Source organism: Rhinopithecus roxellana, chromosome 4 (assembly GCF_007565055.1).
Source record: "Rhinopithecus roxellana isolate Shanxi Qingling chromosome 4, ASM756505v1, whole genome shotgun sequence".
In the NCBI taxonomy this organism is placed as follows: Eukaryota; Metazoa; Chordata; class Mammalia; order Primates; family Cercopithecidae; genus Rhinopithecus; species Rhinopithecus roxellana.
The window spans coordinates 83,976,525-83,994,602 of record NC_044552.1 but is presented as its reverse complement, the minus strand read 5'-3'; the positions used below and the strand labels follow the sequence as shown (position 1 = coordinate 83,994,602).

The 18,078-nt window shown below is 37.0% G+C and overlaps 1 protein-coding gene across 2 annotated transcripts in view; it reads right to left on the bottom strand.

Moving 5' to 3' along the window:
• The window catches only part of RIMS1 (regulating synaptic membrane exocytosis 1), a 510,553-nt gene that overhangs the window by 423,314 nt on the left and 69,161 nt on the right, over positions 1 to 18,078 (bottom strand). The window contains exon 2 of one of the 2 annotated variants that reach the window (XM_010371424.2): positions 6,366 to 6,446. The exons of the other annotated variant lie outside the window; for it this stretch is intronic. Within the exon in view, the coding sequence (XP_010369726.2) occupies positions 6,366 to 6,446 (81 nt within the window). The remainder of the gene's footprint in view (positions 1 to 6,365; positions 6,447 to 18,078) is intronic. 2 annotated transcript variants of the gene reach the window in all.

Sequence of the window (18,078 nt, the reverse complement as noted above, 5' to 3'; positions counted from 1 at the left end):
ACATAATTTGGCTAAGCATAGTTTTTCCTTGGCTATCAAATTTTCTTTCTGGATTTTTACCTTCAAATTCTAACTTTATTAGTTCTAGGGTGACCAACCATTCAGTCTGCCTAGGTCTAACAGAAGTTCTCAGAACATGGGATTTTTAGTGCTAAAATATGGAAAGTTTTTGCATGACGTTGCATAATTTTCTTAAGTCCTCCAATCCTCATTTAAGTACTGCTTATACCCACTATAGACTGTTTTTTTTTTTTTGCATATATGAAATGTTTATATATTGACATAATTTTTAATAACATGATGTTTATCACCTACTCTATGCTAAACAATGACATAACACTTATGTCTCAGCATCACTGGTGTCTGGCTTTTAAAAAAAATTTTCCATAAGTTATTGGGATACAGGTGGTATTTGGTTACATGAGTAAGTTCTTTAGGTGGAGATTTGTGAGAACCTGGTTCACCCATCACCCGTTTATATTCCTTCCTTTTATCTCTACACCTCCTCCCAATGCTATTTCACTTGTTTTAATGGTTAATGTTATAAGGTAATTGCTTACAAATTGGTGTTTCTTTTCTAAGTCTCTCTTGAGTTTGAAACAGAATAGCCAACTGTTTTCTGAGTGTTCCAACTGGAGATTTCCTTGGCTACTAATACTCAAATCTAATGCTGTGTGTAAACCTGCCTTAGTGCATAAATTAGCTCTCTTCTTGATTTTATCACATCCATTTAATCTCCTGAGCTAAAATGAGTTATCTTGCCTCCTTTGCTTTCCTATCACATCTAATGAATCACTATACTCTAATTATACCACATGTGAAATTTTCTCAAATCTTCTCTACCTCCTGCCTCTTCTACCTAGTCTCCCTAACATATGTGCCTGAGACTGAAGAGTAGCCAAGTGTTTCTTGGACTTTTTAAATCCATGATAAGTCTGAAAAACACCAAAACCCCATTATTTTACATTAAATTTCAAAATAAAAAACAGTATTAAAAGTAAAACCAAAGCTAAGGCACAAGTTGTTTATTTTCTCCAAATTAGATAACTGTCCTATTCTCCTGATGCAGCACTTCCTGCCTCTGATCTTTCTCTCTCTTTAACACAGGTATACCCATATGCACCCACACACACAAATTCCCACCCACCCACGAAACCACATACACACATACACACACACTGCACTGAATTCTTATAATTTTATGTTACCTTGGCATCCATTTTAAATATAAATTGAAGGTTCTCATACCAGAAGCAGAGCTTAGCCACCACTGGCCCAGCTGCCAGTTCTCTGGCTCCTCCCTGTTCCTTAAGATGATCAATCCAGATCTACCTCATACAACTGCCTCCTGGTGACAGCTTCCCATGGGACAGCTAGTTACAGCTATGTGACTTGCCCACTGACCCCCAACACCTCCCCAGATATGCCACAGGGACCACCCCTCAGTACAGCATGACTCCACTGAGCTAGTCCCTGCTTGCTCTACACTCACCAATTAGAACTCTATGAGGTAAACCTGCGTGGGTAACAGTCTGGACACCAGGAAAGGCTCTGACCTATGAGTCCCTCACTCTCTCTTTCTTGCTCCCCACCAGCTAGTTGCATGTACATTTCTCAGACAGCTCCCAGCTTCCTGTTGGCCCTTGGAGGCATGGCCGCCCCTTCTCGCTAGGATCTGTCAGTGACACACTGCTTCTGTTATTTCATGTGTTTTACTGTGTTGCCTTCTCTGTGTCTCACTTGACTGACACACCTGAACCTAACTCTCCTCCTAGCCAGGGCTCTCCTACACAACTCTCCTGATATCTTGGTAGAAATAAAGTGGACACAGCTCAGTTAAGAGCCACAGGGGTGTCTGCCATTATGAACAAATTTCCTTTAAGAGGGGCATTTGGTCACGGGTGAGGCACTTCAGCATTAGGTTGTCCACAAAGATGAAGAACTATTCCATGAAAAGCACACTGTGAACATCCATGACCACCCTGCTGGAGCCCCACTGACACAGGGCTAGAGTTTATAGCAACTCTCAAGAGAGACCTCAAGACTAAATTAGAGAAAAATACAATGCATAGAGATTCCAGCAGTCAGTATATGGTTTAAATTACCCAGCACAACCTGATGTTCTGGGTCTCAGGGTAATTGTTTTCTGCTTCTGGAAGACTGTACCTCAAATCTGCATACCTACTAAACTATTCAGTCTTTAAAATCCATATTACTGGCCAGGCACAGCAGCTCACGCCTGTAATCCCAGCACTTTGGGAGGCCGAGAAGGGCGGATCACGAGGTAAGGAGTTCAAGACCATCCTGACCAACATGGTGAAACCCTGTCTCTACTAAAAACACAAAAATTAGCTGGGTGTGGTGGTGCATGCCTGTAATCCCAGCTACTTGAGAGGCAGAAGAATCGCTTCAACCCGGGAGGCAGAGGTTGCAGCGAGCCGAGATCGCACCACTGCACTCCAGCCTGGGTGGCAGAGAGAGACTCCGTCTCAAAAAAAAAAAAAAAGCCTTATTATTGTTGCAGGCTCTGTAAATCCTTCCCTGACCACATCAAGCCCAAACAGAACAAATCATTTTATCTTTTTAAACACATTTTTAGTATTGTATTTATTATTCAGTATTATAATTTATTTATCCAACTATCCTCTCCTCCCCCAACTTGAGAAGAAACTCTTAAGAAAAAGATTCTATCTCATTTATATATCTCATTTTTCTATCTTATACCCAAGGAATAGCAGGCATATAACTCAATTTGTTGAACTCCAGTAATATTTTGATATATTTATTACTTCAATTAAATGATGACAACTCAGGTGGCATGCTTAAAATATGACTGACATTTTAATAATAACTTAAAAGGAACACTTGGATAGTTTATATACATAGTTATCAAAAATATAAAGTATATTGACATGTGTATCCATCAATCTAGACTTGCATGATAGAATATACCAAGTGATATGAGCACTATCGCCCTGCTTCCTCTCTACCAGTCTCTCTATTTCTTTTTCCCTACTCAGTTAAACTTTTTAGAAAAAGTCATGTACTCCCCTTTTCCTGACTTCTCATTTCCTCCTCAGGCCTACAGAAACACACCATTTCCACTCACTTATATGTTGAAAATGCTATGGTAAATGCCACCAATGGCTTCTATGTGACCAAAACCAAAGCACACCTTTCATCCCTTATTTCTTGATTTTCTGCTGCATTTAACACTGTTGGGCATTCCCCTTGAATCCCTGTACTACCTTGGCTTCTGGTTCTTCTGATTCTTTAACTATTACTTCTTGACTGAGTTGGCCTCATAATTTACCCTTTCCTTAAGCATTGCTTTTACCTTGGGTTCACTCTTATTTTTTTTTTCTATGTAACCTTTGGTGATGTCATCTATTTCTTCAGTTAACTGAGTGCTAAAGGTTCACAGAGTCAACCTCTTGTTAGATATATATGCCTTGGATAGCTTACAGGTATTACAAAATCACTATATGAAAATCTGAACTCACCACTGTCCATCTGATATGGTTTGGGTGTGTTCCCAACCCAAATCTCATTTTGAATTCCCATGTATTGGAGGAGGGACCCAGTGGGAGGTAACTGAATCATGGGGGCAGGTATTTCCCATGCTGTTCTCATGACAGTGAACAAGTTTCATGAGATCTGATGGTAATATAAGAGGGAGTTTCCCTGCACAAGCTCTTCTCTTCTCTGCTGCCAGGTGAGATGTGGCTTTCACCTTCCAGCATGATTGTGAGACCTTCCCAGCCACGTGGAACTGTAAGTCCAATAAACTTCTTTCTTTTGTAAAATGCCCAGTCTTGGGTATGTCTTTATCAGCAGCATGAAAACAGACTAATACACCATCTATGCCTAGTTTTGGTTTACAATTTTAATTCAACTTCTTGGTAATGGCTCTTAGTCACCCAAGTCATTAATATGGTAATCCCCCTAAACTCTTTCCTTACAACCCATATTCAATTGGCAATCAAGCATTGGCCATTTTACTTCTCACTTAGCTCTTGAAATGTCTCCTTCCCATAACCTCTATTACTCCTTCCTCTAAGTTAAGACCTTATTATCTCTCCCTGACCTATTGCAATAGTTTGTTAATTGATTTACTTGTCTCTAGTTTTGCCCATTTCACTTTCATAGTCCCTTTTCCCTACTTCTCCCAAAGCAATTAATACATATTATCTATATATATACATCTACTGATAAAGCAAATCTGCTTATGCCATTCTCCTAATTAAAATCCATTAATGCAATCCTCATAACTAACTGCACTGTTTATTAAATTTTGTATTTTGACACAGTTACCATATAGAGAAATCTAAGTTCTGTCCTAAAATACTAACCTGGGAGGCACTCCTAGATTTTCTATTATCTTTTATTTTTTAAAAAATATTAAGAGGTCTGGTCACTAGCCTCTATTGATTTTCAGACCCACTGAAAATCATAGATTACAAATTTTAAAATACTGATCTATAAGCTAAAGCCTGTCCTCAATTATCCCCTTCCAATTTATTTTTGTCCTTTCCATGTTAACCTAAAAAGGGATTTATGTGGCTACGGAGAGTTCCATTCACAAACATTACTCTCCACAGTGAATCAGCTATTATAAGGAATGAAAGTAAACTTTAAATTCTTCAAGTCACCGACAGAGAGGTTCATTGTTTTAAACAGAAAAGAATTGAGTGAGCAAAGAGATTGCCAAAACCCAGAATCCAAAGAATCTACAGTTGCTTCTTCTTGGCCACTAAACTCAAAGAGCCACAGGGAAGTTTCCACTAGGTGCAATTAAAGTGACAACAGATTCCCACAGCTGTAAGTCTGTGGAAAGTGAAAACAAAATAAGAGAAAAATTATCTAATGTCTTCTTTTGGAGGATGGCAAATGCTAGTTCATATTCAATAATGTCTAATTTAAAATGAACTTTGGAATAGGTGAAACCAATTAAAACGAAACCTCGATGTGTGGAATATAAAAAGATTTTAAAATCAACGTTAATTCCTCAAAGAACTTCAATTCTGAAATAACTGAAATGTTTTCTAATTCCTAGAATATAATATGAAAACTGGGGATGTAAGTTTTCTATGAATTATCCAAAAAGTTCCATCATACAAAAATGGCTTTATATACAGTCAGAGTATCTATAGAAAAAAGAAAAATGACAACATCATTTAAAGTACTTCTTCTAAGTTTGTACTTTTTAAAATGTAATTATCAATCATTTTTACTATTGCTAATTCAAAACTGTTTTTATTCCTTGGAAAATACTGATTAAATGTAGAAGATGATATTCAAGTATACTTATTGGGGTAAAACTTATAACACCTATTAAATCTCCTGAAATTTACCACATTTCATATCCTAAAACACAAATAATTTTAAGTGATATGTTACTGTATGTAATATACAAAATATAGGCATTTCAATGACCAAATTAAGGGTAAAGCAGGGAGTAGAGAAAAAATCAAATCAGTCAACTCTGAGTTTCAAATGTGAATGAGACTCTTTTGGTTGGTCATTTAACTAATCATTAGGATCTACACTTAAGAATTCAATAATAAAAATGAAACTAGATGGACAATCCACTTTTGTTTTTGTTTTTGTTTTTGTTTTGAGACAGGGTCTCACTCTGTCGCTCAGGCTGGAGTGCAATGGCACGATCTCAGCTTACTGCAATCTCCGCCTCACAGGTTCAGATGATTCTCCTGCCTCAGCCTTCCAAGTAGCTGAGATTATAGATGGCCACCACCTCGCCCAGCTAATTTTTGTGTTTTTAGTACAGATGGGGTTTCACCATGTTGGCCAGGCTGGTCCCAAACTCCACACCTCAGGTGATCCACCCACCTTGGCCTCCCAAAGTGCTGGGATTACAGGCATGAGCCACTGCGCCCAGCTGACAATCCACTTTTAAAAATTGTCAGTTACCTTTAAATAATATATCTTGAAGGTTAGATAATGGACTATCTATGCATTTTCCTTAAACACACTAGCCCCTACTTGGCAGCCTGTCTGTACCTTGCCTCCCTACTTCCCTGAGGTATTATGTTCCAGCTCATATGCATTCCAAATCTAAAACAATCAAACAAACAAGAAAAGAACTGCTGTCACTTTAGAGCCCTAAGAAAACTGTCCCTTTCCTCCAACTAGTTTAATCCTTTCAATATGGTATTAGAAACATCACTTAACACAAATATTAAATCCAGAGCTCAGCTAATTGCATCTAATTCAACAGTAGCCTTTTTATTACATATACAAGAGCAGCCACAGTATCTACTCTCACATGCAATGTGAATAAATCTGTAACCATGATCTGCGTAAGAGACGACATTTTCAGTCAATAAAACCAATGCCATACTCACGGTGAAGGTTGGTGGGGCTGGTTTTCAGCATTTCTTGGTGTTTTGCAGGCAGCAGGCTTCGCCATGTCCCTGACAACACACCTGGGGCGCATGATAGACAGCACAACGCACTATTAATTATAAAAAGGGTAGAACATATCTAGAAATTAAACACGGTACTGAAAAACAATCTAAGGGAAAGTCTTTGCAAGCCCCTTCAATATTAACCTTGGGGCCCCAGCAAAGCCTTTGGAGTTGGAAATCTTTGACACAGGCTTCCAAAAGCTCAATTATACCCAAATAAAATCTGTGCTAGCCTCTGTATTTGACTTTCCTTTTAGCATCAATAACATGATTGTCAGCAGCTTTTCCCATAGCAGAAAAGCTACTGAAAGCTTTGGTGTGACCATATGAAGATGTCTGAAAGCTTAAAAATAGGAACAGCTGTTGCGTTGATATGTTAAATTTTGAGCAGGATATTCTGTGGCTTTTGCTATTTTACTAAAAAATACGGACTTTTGTTTCACACCATGAATCACCACACAGGTCTTTGTTCGTGCAAAAAGATCTGAGAGGCCTCAAGGCAGCCCCCTTGTTCAAAATTTCCTCATGCTAAGAGGGAGGAAGAGATCAAAGACAAGGTTCATATATAAAGTGTGTGTGTGTGTGTGTGTGTGTGTGTGTGTGTGTGTAAAATAAGAAAGGATACTCCAAAATGTGAAACAAAGTTATTAAATGTCTTTGTGTCATAAGTCATCCATCACAAAATAAATGTAGATGGTAGACAATATAACAAAGCTCCAAAGGGCAGCAGGAAGAGATATTCCCACTTTCATGTAAACAGGGCTTACAGAGCACTGGTGACATTTATTGGCAGAAATCAGAAAACACCTCCCTCTGAGGATGAACATGGATGGCTCAGATATTCCTTCTCCTCAAAAGCTTTAAAATAAACATAGCTTTGAATAGAGAAGGCTTGGTTATAAAACTTAGACCTCACATCTTAGTCTTTGCTAAATGGAATGCCCCTTAGGATCCAGAAGGCTTCAAATATGAATCTGGTTCTTAAGAGCTTTCATGGAGGCTTCTTGGAGATTTGACTACCCTGCTCATATTTAAGGCCAGTCATGTTATTCCAGAAGTGGATCGCTGGTGAAGCAGTGGTAGATAAACTCTTTTCCCAGAGCTTAAAGCTGCATGGCAAATTTCTCCACTTCTGAAAGAAATGATACAGGAAAACATGGACACAACGCACAGAAACGTGCACACACACACTGCTCATTCCAAACAAGGTCAGTAAGACTTCCAAATCAATATGTAACGTGACAAGAAAAGGAAACGGTGCCATTTCAAAGCCTCAACACACCTCCCCTTTGGGATAAAAATTTTAAAAAGTGGTGTTCATCAAGAGTTGATGCTAAACTTTTAATGAATTGGTCAAGAGATGTGAGTCAACGACATCCACAGGAACCACAAAGCCTTGTGTTCTTTCCCCAGTGTCGTGAAAGAAGGCCAAACATGCATCAGCCTTTAAAACATTCAGGAAGGCAGTTGCTAGGGAAGTGTGATGTCCTAGGATTTCTGAGCTCTGAAATTTTAATCAAACTTACACAAGCTAAAAAGTCCAGCAAGTTAAACTTTATAGCATTCAAAAATCTTTAGCAATTCTCACATATGCATTTTTTTTTTTTTTTTTTTTTTTTTTTTTGAGACGGAGTCTCACTCTGTCGCCTAGGCTGGAGTGCAGTGGCATGATCTCCACTCACTGCAAACTCCGCCTCCCGGGTTCCGCGTCATTCTCCTGCCTCAGCCTCCTCAGTAGCTGGGACTACAGGCGCCCACCACCAGGCCTGGTTAATTTTTTGTATTTTTAGTAGAGACGGTGTTTCACTGTGCTAGCCAGGATGTCTCGGTCTCCTGACCTCGTGATCCACCCGCCTCGGCCTCCCAAAGTGCTGGGATTACAGGCGGGAGTCACCGCGCCCGGCCGCAGCGTTTTTAATCTACACGCACTGATTTGTGAAAAAATCTGAAATATCACCAACTTGGAAAAATGCTAAAGAATTAAATCTATGAGAAATCTTAATTCATCTCTTTTTTTCCCCTCAAGTCATAGGTATTCAGACGAAGCTCTCAAAGAAAACAAATCTACTACTTAACAGTTTTTTAAAAATATGTGCTGAAGTAACTATTTTCTAACAAATATAAAGGTATTAAGCAACACTAAAGGTAGGTTTGTAAGCAAACTTTTTTTTTTTTTTTTCTGACTAAAAGGCCCTATCTGCTGGGCGTGGTGGCTCACGCCTGTAATACATCACTTTGGAAGGCTAAGGCCAGTGGATCAGTTGAGGTCAGGAGTTTGAGACCAGGCTGGCCAACATGGTGAAACCCCATCTTTACTAAAAAAATACAAAATTTAGCTGGGTGTGTGGTGCATGCCTGCAGTCCCAGCTACTCAGAAGGCAGCGGCAGGAGAACTGCTTGAACCCGGGAGGCAAAGGTTGCAATGAGCTGAGATCGTGCCACTGCACTCCAGCCTGGGCTACACAGCGAGACTCCATCTCAAACAAAAAAATAAAATAAAATAACAATTTTAAAAGGGCCCTATCTTTGTAAGAAAATTCTTGTGTAATTTCAAGTCCCAGTGGTTTTGGTTTAAAATTACAAGTTGATATACTGTTTCTGTCTATGTATGTTATAGAATCTTTCTGATAAAAATTTCATTCAATGTTTTGAACTTTAAAGTTTTATTGAATAATAAAAATAAACACATTAGTATTCAAAAGCAACATATTTAGAATTAATTTGAATAAAACAGGAAAACAACACATTTTCCATAATAGGATATATCCTGGCCACAGGACAAATATTCAAGACTAGAGCAAAGCAGCTAGCTACTGAATCTGTGTTTTAAAGGGAGGAAACTAATTGTTTCAGGTTGCTAATTATTTACCCAATTTCGGGGGCTTCTAAATCATAGCAATAGATATTCCTGCATTTTCTAATTTGACTTTTTTTTAGCCGAAATTTTTTCTAGATATAAGAAAGAAAAGGAAGAAAGTACCCTACACTCAGAGTAAGACACATCAGAAGTATACTCACAAGATTTTTGCTTGTGTAGATTACCATTTCTTTAAAATTATAATTAAATTGCACCAGTTTGGAGGGATAAAACCTTAACAGTTTTGACAGTTGTAACGTATGGAAACTGTGTAACCTCAGCAATTTCCACTATCTCCTATGCATTAGACTCGGTATAATAATATAAACCCCCCATACTTTAAGAAACACAACAATGATATTTCAGTATGTTGCAGCTTTTAAGGTGTTTGTCTCCGTGTGTAATTCACTCCTTCAGCCAGACATAAGGAGACCACAAACGCTGCCACAACGCTGACTTCCCAGAATTACCACGGATGGAGGGACTAGGAATTCAAAGGGTTTGACCTCTTATTCTTTGCAAAGTCTTTAATGACTCAGTTTTATCAGATTGGGGCTCTTCCACAGTCTTCTAACTGAATGTGAGCATTTCCTCATCATTGAAGCATCACTGAAGATTTATGCAAATAAGACATTCTGCAACCGCCTCAGGGGAATGCTCCTCCTGACTCCACCCTCAGCGCTGCTGGGTTTTATGAATGGCTGCAATCAATGCGATGAATGGTTGCCAACTGCCCACTCAGCCACTTCCACTCTTCAGTGCACGTACACACGGGAGAGACTAACATTGCCACAAGCCTGCAGATGAAGCTATGGCAAGGCTTTCATCTCTCCAAACAGGAACTAAATGTGCTTTCAGATACTTAGAGTATGTGAATTAAAAATTCTAAATGCCTTCAAGAAACACAATTTACATAATTACCTTCTCTCTTTTGACTTTCCATTTTGGTGCCTGCAATCACTACCCTCTACCCTCCCTCCCAAAAAAACACCACTATTTTATGTTCATCTTTATCTGAATTTGAACTTTAAATGGTTTTCTCTTTCATGACTAATGTCAGGAAACTAGTTACTGTGCAGGAAGCGGCCCAATAGTAGACTATAGCACGTTTACATTTCTGTTCTCGATGTTATGGTTTTTGAATTTTCCTATAATAAATGGAGACAATTATCTCCAAACAGTGTTGGGGAAATACATGTGTTTGTGTCTACTTCCCAAGTGTTATTGTAGTAGTCCACATTGGTCCTAAGAGACCTCAGGAGCAGTTAAGATAATGTAAGATTGACAAAATGAAATGTTTTTCAAATATACAATTTTCTGATTTGCTGATCACTGATTAAAAGTACCTAGAAACAGACAAGAAGAGACATCAGGGACTCTGTAGCTGGCCACCTTTCCTTCTACACTCCCCATTCAGTGCTTCATGCCATTCGTCAACATGACATTAATCATAAAGTACCCCAAATCCATGCAAAATTCCTATTTCCTGCCTGATTCTCTCTTCTTAGCTCCAGTCAGACATCTAACTGCCTCCTGACATTTTTACTTGGGTATTTAATAGACCTCTCAAAATCAGCATTTCCAAAATGGAACTTTTCATCTTTTTTTCCCCCAAACTTGATCCTCCAGCAGCCATCTCCACCTTGGCTGATCATAACTACGTTTCTCCAGCTGTTCAGGTGAAAAACTTTAGACTTGATTTCTTGTTTTCGCTCACATCCTGTGTCCTATCTACCAGACTGGATGTATTTTCTAAATTTGTGCAGAAATTGACCACTTATCAACCCCTCCACTATTGTCACCCTGTCCTGAGCCAATATTGTCTTTCATTTGAATTCTCATCATAGATTTTTAACTGGTCACCCAGCATTTACTATTGTTCTCCTCCTGGAGTCTATTCTCAACACAACAGCCAAAGTGATTCTTTTGAAATATAAATTAGGTACTGCCACCTTTACCCAGTAGTTCCCTATTTTACTCACAAGGAAGTGCCTGAGTCCTTAGCATAGCATCAGAACTCCCAGCACTACTCCCTGCATCTACCTTTCCTGCCTTGAGATTTCTGCACCAACCTTTCCTTCTGTCTGGATAGCTCTTCCCAATACTGGTATGACTAAACCCCTCACTTCTTTAAAGTTTTTGCTCAATTGTCAAGTTTTTGATGGTTCCTACTCTAATTACCCTACTTACTACTACAATCTGCCCCCCTCACCACATCCAAGTATTTCCATGCACGCTTCACGTTGCTCTACTACTTTCTGAGATGTACTGTCTCCTACTGCTGAAATATGAACTTTTCAAGATCAGAGATCTTTTTCTGTTTGGATCATTGACATATGCCAAGAGCCTAGAACAGTGTCTTACGTGTGATAGCAACTCACCACGTATTTGTACAATGAATAAAGAAGATACAAAGAATGAAAATCTATGGATTTCAATCTTGAGTAACTAATTTAATATGGTAAAATACAGTGATTTAAAACAGAGTCTAGGTAATAGTTTTTGTCATAGCAAGTTTCTATACAATATTTATAAAATATAAATGACCAACAAGTTTTATGATTTGACTAACTTCACTAAATTTGTGTTCATATGGTTTGAGTATGGTTCACTCTCTTTCTGAACAAGAAAAAGAGTATTTCATAGAATATGACTTATGTAGTGGAAAGGACTCTTTAATATACAATTACTGCTTTGAACCAGTGAAATACTATTTAACATCTGGTGTACCAATATTTTATCAAATAAAACACTAAAGTAATTATATATGGGGAAATTTCTTAATAGTAAAGAGAGAAAATTCATCCTTTTTTTCTGATTTTTTCTGAAGAGGGTAGGAAAATAAGAAGAACTTCTATTTATTTGATACCTATCATGTACCAAAATACCCACAGCACATCTCACGTATTCTTCATACCACCCTGTGGGGGGATATGATTCTCCTACTTGGCTGATGAAGAAACTACGGATCTAAGAGATTAAATTATTTTTCCAATGATAAATGGCAAATGTTGATACCGTAAGAAGTAAGGATTTTAATCAAGGTTGGTTTGGTATTAAAACTAACATGCTTTCCACCATTCCAGGTAGCCATCTGTCTTTAATACTTAAAAGATGAATGGAAACTGATAAACATCAACTATGAAGTTACAGAGTCCAGCATCCTCAGACATGTTTCGATATCATTGATTTCCTGATATAGGTATATTTCTGAAAGTATTCAAATCATCCTACATGATTCAGTGTCCTTTAAACATTATTCTAGTATTACCAGATCATATTCATGAAATATTACATAACAGCAGAACAATGGTGACATCAGAATATTGAGCTGGCTAAACTAGAAGGGTAAAGTGACCTTAAGATCAATGGCAAAACTGGAATACTGCAAAATGTGAAATTCAAGACAAATTATCTGGTACATAGAGAAAGGGTTTCTATAATAAAAAAAAAAAAAGAAAGAAAGGTGAAAAGACAAAAGATTCATTTGCAAGACAAGTAGAACACAATTGATGAAAAATCTTCAAATATATATTTTAAAGAAGGTCTTTAAAAGTGACCTCATTTCCATTCACAAATCCTAAAAGAGGAAAAGCTGAAGAATATTATTTTAAAACTCATTTTATATATAAATTTGTATATTCATGTCAATTATCAGTGAACAAATGAGCACGATGACTGTTACCCATAAGATGAAGATGGAACAGTGAAAATTCTACACCAGAAGGGAAAAGTGAATGTTGACATTTCAAAAAGCTAGATATACTAATCACAAACCATCAGGTCCTGTTACACCACCAGGGTGCATTCAGGGAAGATTCAGGAGTTTATGAGTAGTTTTCACTTTCAAAAGGTATGGAAGATAGGTGAAGTAGGTTCCTAATTATAAGACAAGAGAAACCAGCTGGCCATTTTTCACAGTTAGTGATGAGAAATGTTGACCTTCCCCTGAAGAGACCAGGAAATTATTCACAAAACAATATGAAAAGGCCAGGATTCTAAAATAAAGGTGATAACAAACTAAAGATTCACTACAGAGATTAATGGGAGATTTTAAGTTTTGGAAATCAAATTTTTCAAAGACTGATAAGAAAAGAAAATAATAGGTAAGAAGTCAAGTCTCTGGTCTTCTTAATCATTGAAATCCACCCCGTTATCATCCTTTAGATCTCCAGAATACAAACAGGCTTGATTCTATAAGTTTCTCATATTGTTTCCAATATTTTGGCAACATGTCCCATTAACCTCTTTTTACTCAAGCTATTATTTTCGGTTAACACAATCAGTTTATTTCTCCATCCAGCAATTCTTAAAATGTTATACTTACTTTACTTACTTATGGATTTATATCTGCTACCAATTCCCTACATATTCATTCTCCTATTTGTTTTTTTTCTACTTACTAACCTATTCATTCTCCAAAAATCATGTGCTGCCTGCAAATCCAACATAACTTTAGAAAAACTTAGAATGCCAGAAATTTCCTGCCACTAAACCTGCAAAGGAAAACCTGTTCATTCCATATGATAACAGAACAAAACAAAACCTATCCACCGAGAAGTAAGGAATTTCCAGAAGAGGAAGCAATAGTCAGTGTATCAGAAGGAGGTATCAAATAAGATGAGGTCTGAAATCATGCTTTGAACTCTCCAGAAGGAGAAAGAGGTGAAGCTCAAGTGGAACTGCAGTGGGCTGAGAAGTAGGTTGATGTGAAAATAAAGAGAGAATGAAGATAATTGCTACAAGCATAGATGAAAGCCAAACTGAGAAAAGAGGGTATAATGAAGGGAAGATGGTCTTTTTTTACTTATGGGTATAATTCTAGGTAAGTGATTACCCATGGGAAAGGGAGAAGTTAAAGATACAGAAAGAGAAGAGAGAAGGGGAAGTGGAAGCAAGTGGTAGGGTGAGGAAGGGGAAGAGGGAGAGAAGAAGAGAAGAGTTTAGTGAGGAAACAAAGTTGCTGAGGAGGTAAACAGGGATTACATGAAATAAACACATAGGGAATTATTTCTCAAAATGTCACCTTTCATTTGACCATAATGGCCATCTCCATTTTCTCCCAGAAAGATCCATGCAGGACAATGCTGCTTTAGATTCATTTTGGAAAGGTTTAGAGAATGAAAATTATTTCTCTATCCCTTCACGTATTTCCAACTCAGTTCCTAAAGGCAGAAACTTTGGCTCGATACTTCTTTCCCACCTGTACCTGTACTAGAGGTGAGGAAGAGGGGAGACATCTGAGAGGACTCTCTCTTCCCACCTATCATTCACTAATAGTTATGTTTTCACTATTTAGTGGGGTCACTATGTCTTCTGCAGAAAGAAATTGGCAATTTCCTCTTTGGCTTGTTGGATGTAAAAAAAAAATTTTTTTTTCATTTTTTCTTGAGTACTCAGCTTCTCTACAGGAAGCACTGTTGGGCAGGCCTGGGTGGGGCAGACTCTGCCAGGCTTCTAACTCTAGCTAACTCTCTTTTTTTCTTTCTCACTAACCCATGTCTACTTGAATATTTAGGTAAACACATCTGAAGCCTGCTTAGAAGGGATAGTCTTTTAGATTTAGAGTGAGTTTTTTTAAAAAAAGAAAACTAATTTGGGAATGACAATCTGCAGTAATTAGAGAGGACATGAGAAAAACTACAAGGACGTCTAATATCTCCAGCAAGGTAGGAAACATAATCTGGATCCATAGATTCAGCCTGTTTTGTTCCATGACCCATGACAGAAGGTGCTTCTGTGTGAAACATCATCATGGGCTTCAGTTGTATAAACAAAAGTCCCGGTCATTTTCCTTTCCACTAAAGAAAACATATTGATCAAAAAGTGAGAATGACAGTATTACAGGAATAATCTTGGAACTAACATAGGTTATCTTAAAGATGAAATTGTTCATAGCTTTTAGTATTTCCATTTCTACTAGTAAAGAATTCCAACATCCCTCACAGCTAATTTATGTCTTACAGCCCAATTGAAAACCACTAGTCTCACCTGCTGGCTTTGTCCCAAGCCAGGCTGTGTGTAGTCTCTCCATCGTAAGAAACAATCACTAACTTCATTGAGAGAGAGGTGAGAGACTGTTCAGTAGGCAATAAGATCAACTTAAACAGGTATATTAACTTTCTCAAAGACAGGCAAATAACTAAAAATGGTCTTAATTAACTTGAAAAATCACTTCAGCAAAACAAGATGAATGTCAAGAAATGTAAACCTATTTAGATATGAAAAGCAAATAACAAGAAGACAGGAAAACAACAGTTAATAACACCAGCTAAGATTTCTGGCGCCTAAAGTGGGCCTGGAACCATGCTCCGAATCCCACATGCTTTTGGTCATGTCACATAGTCACATATCATATATTATCACTGGTGCCTACTGAGTTAAAAAAAAGGGTAATGCCACCCAAATTACAAAATTTATTTGTGAAATACCATAGTTTCTTCTTAGAAGCACAGTTCATCATTTCAAAATTACCTGATATCTGTGAAGTATTTTGTGTTGAGCAAATAAATTATTTCATTGTCACTCAAGCTGCAGCAGGAGCCACAAAATTACAATAGAATACTTCGAGTTGCAAGCATTAGTCTTTAATTCACATCCCCTTGCCTACTGCAATGTTGTAAAAGAGTAAGAGATAGTTATCAGATAATGGTTGTCCACACTTTAAATGTTCAGGATAAAAAAAATGAAATTTGGTAGCAGAGGGGGAAATTGATGCCATTTGTAAGGATAATTGCCAGAGCTATTTTACAACTAAGAGTTTTCTGTTTTCTATTTGTATCACAAAACCACAGCTCTTTGAATAATGTTTTTTAGGTACTTCTATGTATCTAAGTATGTCTTTTCTCCACAAAGCATTAATTTTCCTCCCTCATCTGGGAGCCCAATAGCTAAATACATATCTACTGAGAGGTCCCACAATGGTTCTTCCTTGGTGGGATTTAAGTGGATTTTAAATAGCTAAAATAAAATGGGAAAAAAATAAACTTGGAAAAGTATTAATGAACCATTTCAGGCACTACTTTCAATTAATTGTAACTATTTTTTCAACTGATTCACCTGCCTACAAAGTTAGAGAAAACTGGAGCTAATTAGATATGAAAATGTGTTATTACATGGGCTTTTACTTTTGGAAAAATATTTAAGTGCCATATGAGAAATATACACCTTTCATTTTCCATTGTGAATGAATATTTCTTTATTTTGTCAAGAGGTCATGGGCCTCTTTTTCCTAAAATATGACCAAAAAAAAAAAGGAAACCAAATCAATTTGACACTTACATGGCAACTTTAATACTGGAATATGATTGCTTCTTTCTCTGTCTTTTGCATGTAGAGTGAGAAAAGCAAATAAATCTTGTAAATAACTTTTTCATCCCCTTCATCCAAATGGATGGACATATGAGCAAACATTTAGGAAAATATGGATGAACAGTACGGCATTGAAAAGTTAATCTAGCAAATAGGATTTCTTACTCCTCACTGACAAAGGTGAACATGCTCCAAGACATCTGCTTTCCTCCTTGACCTGATAGGGCTGTCATTTTTGTGGCCTCACCTGAGCTAATTATTCCTGAATTGTCATTTCAAGACTTCACCTCCCATTACCTGTCATGTATTAAATCTGTATCTACCAAAAATTCATAATTCCTAATATAGTTTATTACCTAAGTCAGCTAAATCTACGTCACATTTTTAGAACATCATTTTGTCACTTTGATCTCCCTTCCATATTCTACTTTTTTTAGCTCAAATTACCTGACCCCTTCTCCCATTCCTTTAATTTTTAGTCCTTTCAAAACTCAAATGTAATGAACTCCAGAAATAAGTTCAGGCTATGTACTCTCATTTATCCACCACCAACTTCTTCAGGAAACATGCGTTCTTATATAAGCATAAGAGAATTTGTTTAATAGCAACAGTCCAACTACTGGGAAAACATTCAAGAAATGTCTACATTGGAAATACATGAAATGCTAGTGTGCTCCACAGCTTCACTGGGAAACCCTGATGATTATGACATTGAATCTTTACATAGTGATTGAATGTAATCAATGAACTAATACAGGAAACCTGCTCTGTGCCACGTACCATGACAAATGTTATGATCACCAACCAAAAACAAGTCATTCTATTCATCAACAGTAGCAATAATAATAACTTACATTTATTGAGCACTTATGATAGGGACTTGTTTAAGCTCTTTGTATGCATTAACTCATTTGTTCCTCACAGCAACTCTATGTGGTAAGCAGGTTAAATAACAACATCTTGATAAAGCCTTTACACAGCTCTGCCCTGTGTAAGTTGCCACAGCATTAGATTCACAAGCTGAACTCTTACTTTATTACTAAACCATTTTATTTCCTTGAAGTTGCTTAAATTAATTTTTAATTAAAATGTAATTATATCCAAATATAGATAAAAATAACAAGATCAAGCATAGGAATCTTGAATTAATAATATAATAAAGGCTGACTCTTTTTACCCTAAAATGTTAAATATAAAACATATTTATTTTATATAATAAAATTTTAGTTTATTATACTTTTAATATGTATATACACTGTCACGTCATTTAGTGTTCTTGAGGGTTGTAAAATAATTTTAATTATATTATCACGTATAACTAATATTCATCTTGCTCTTCAGTGTCACTTCCAGAGTTCTAATTAACCCTGGCATTTACTTTGCATGTACTTATTTATAGATTCATGTATATAGAAAAATATCAGAGTGTTTCAAACTCTAAGACTGAAATCTGTCACCACTTTTGTCAAAGCCATTAACTTG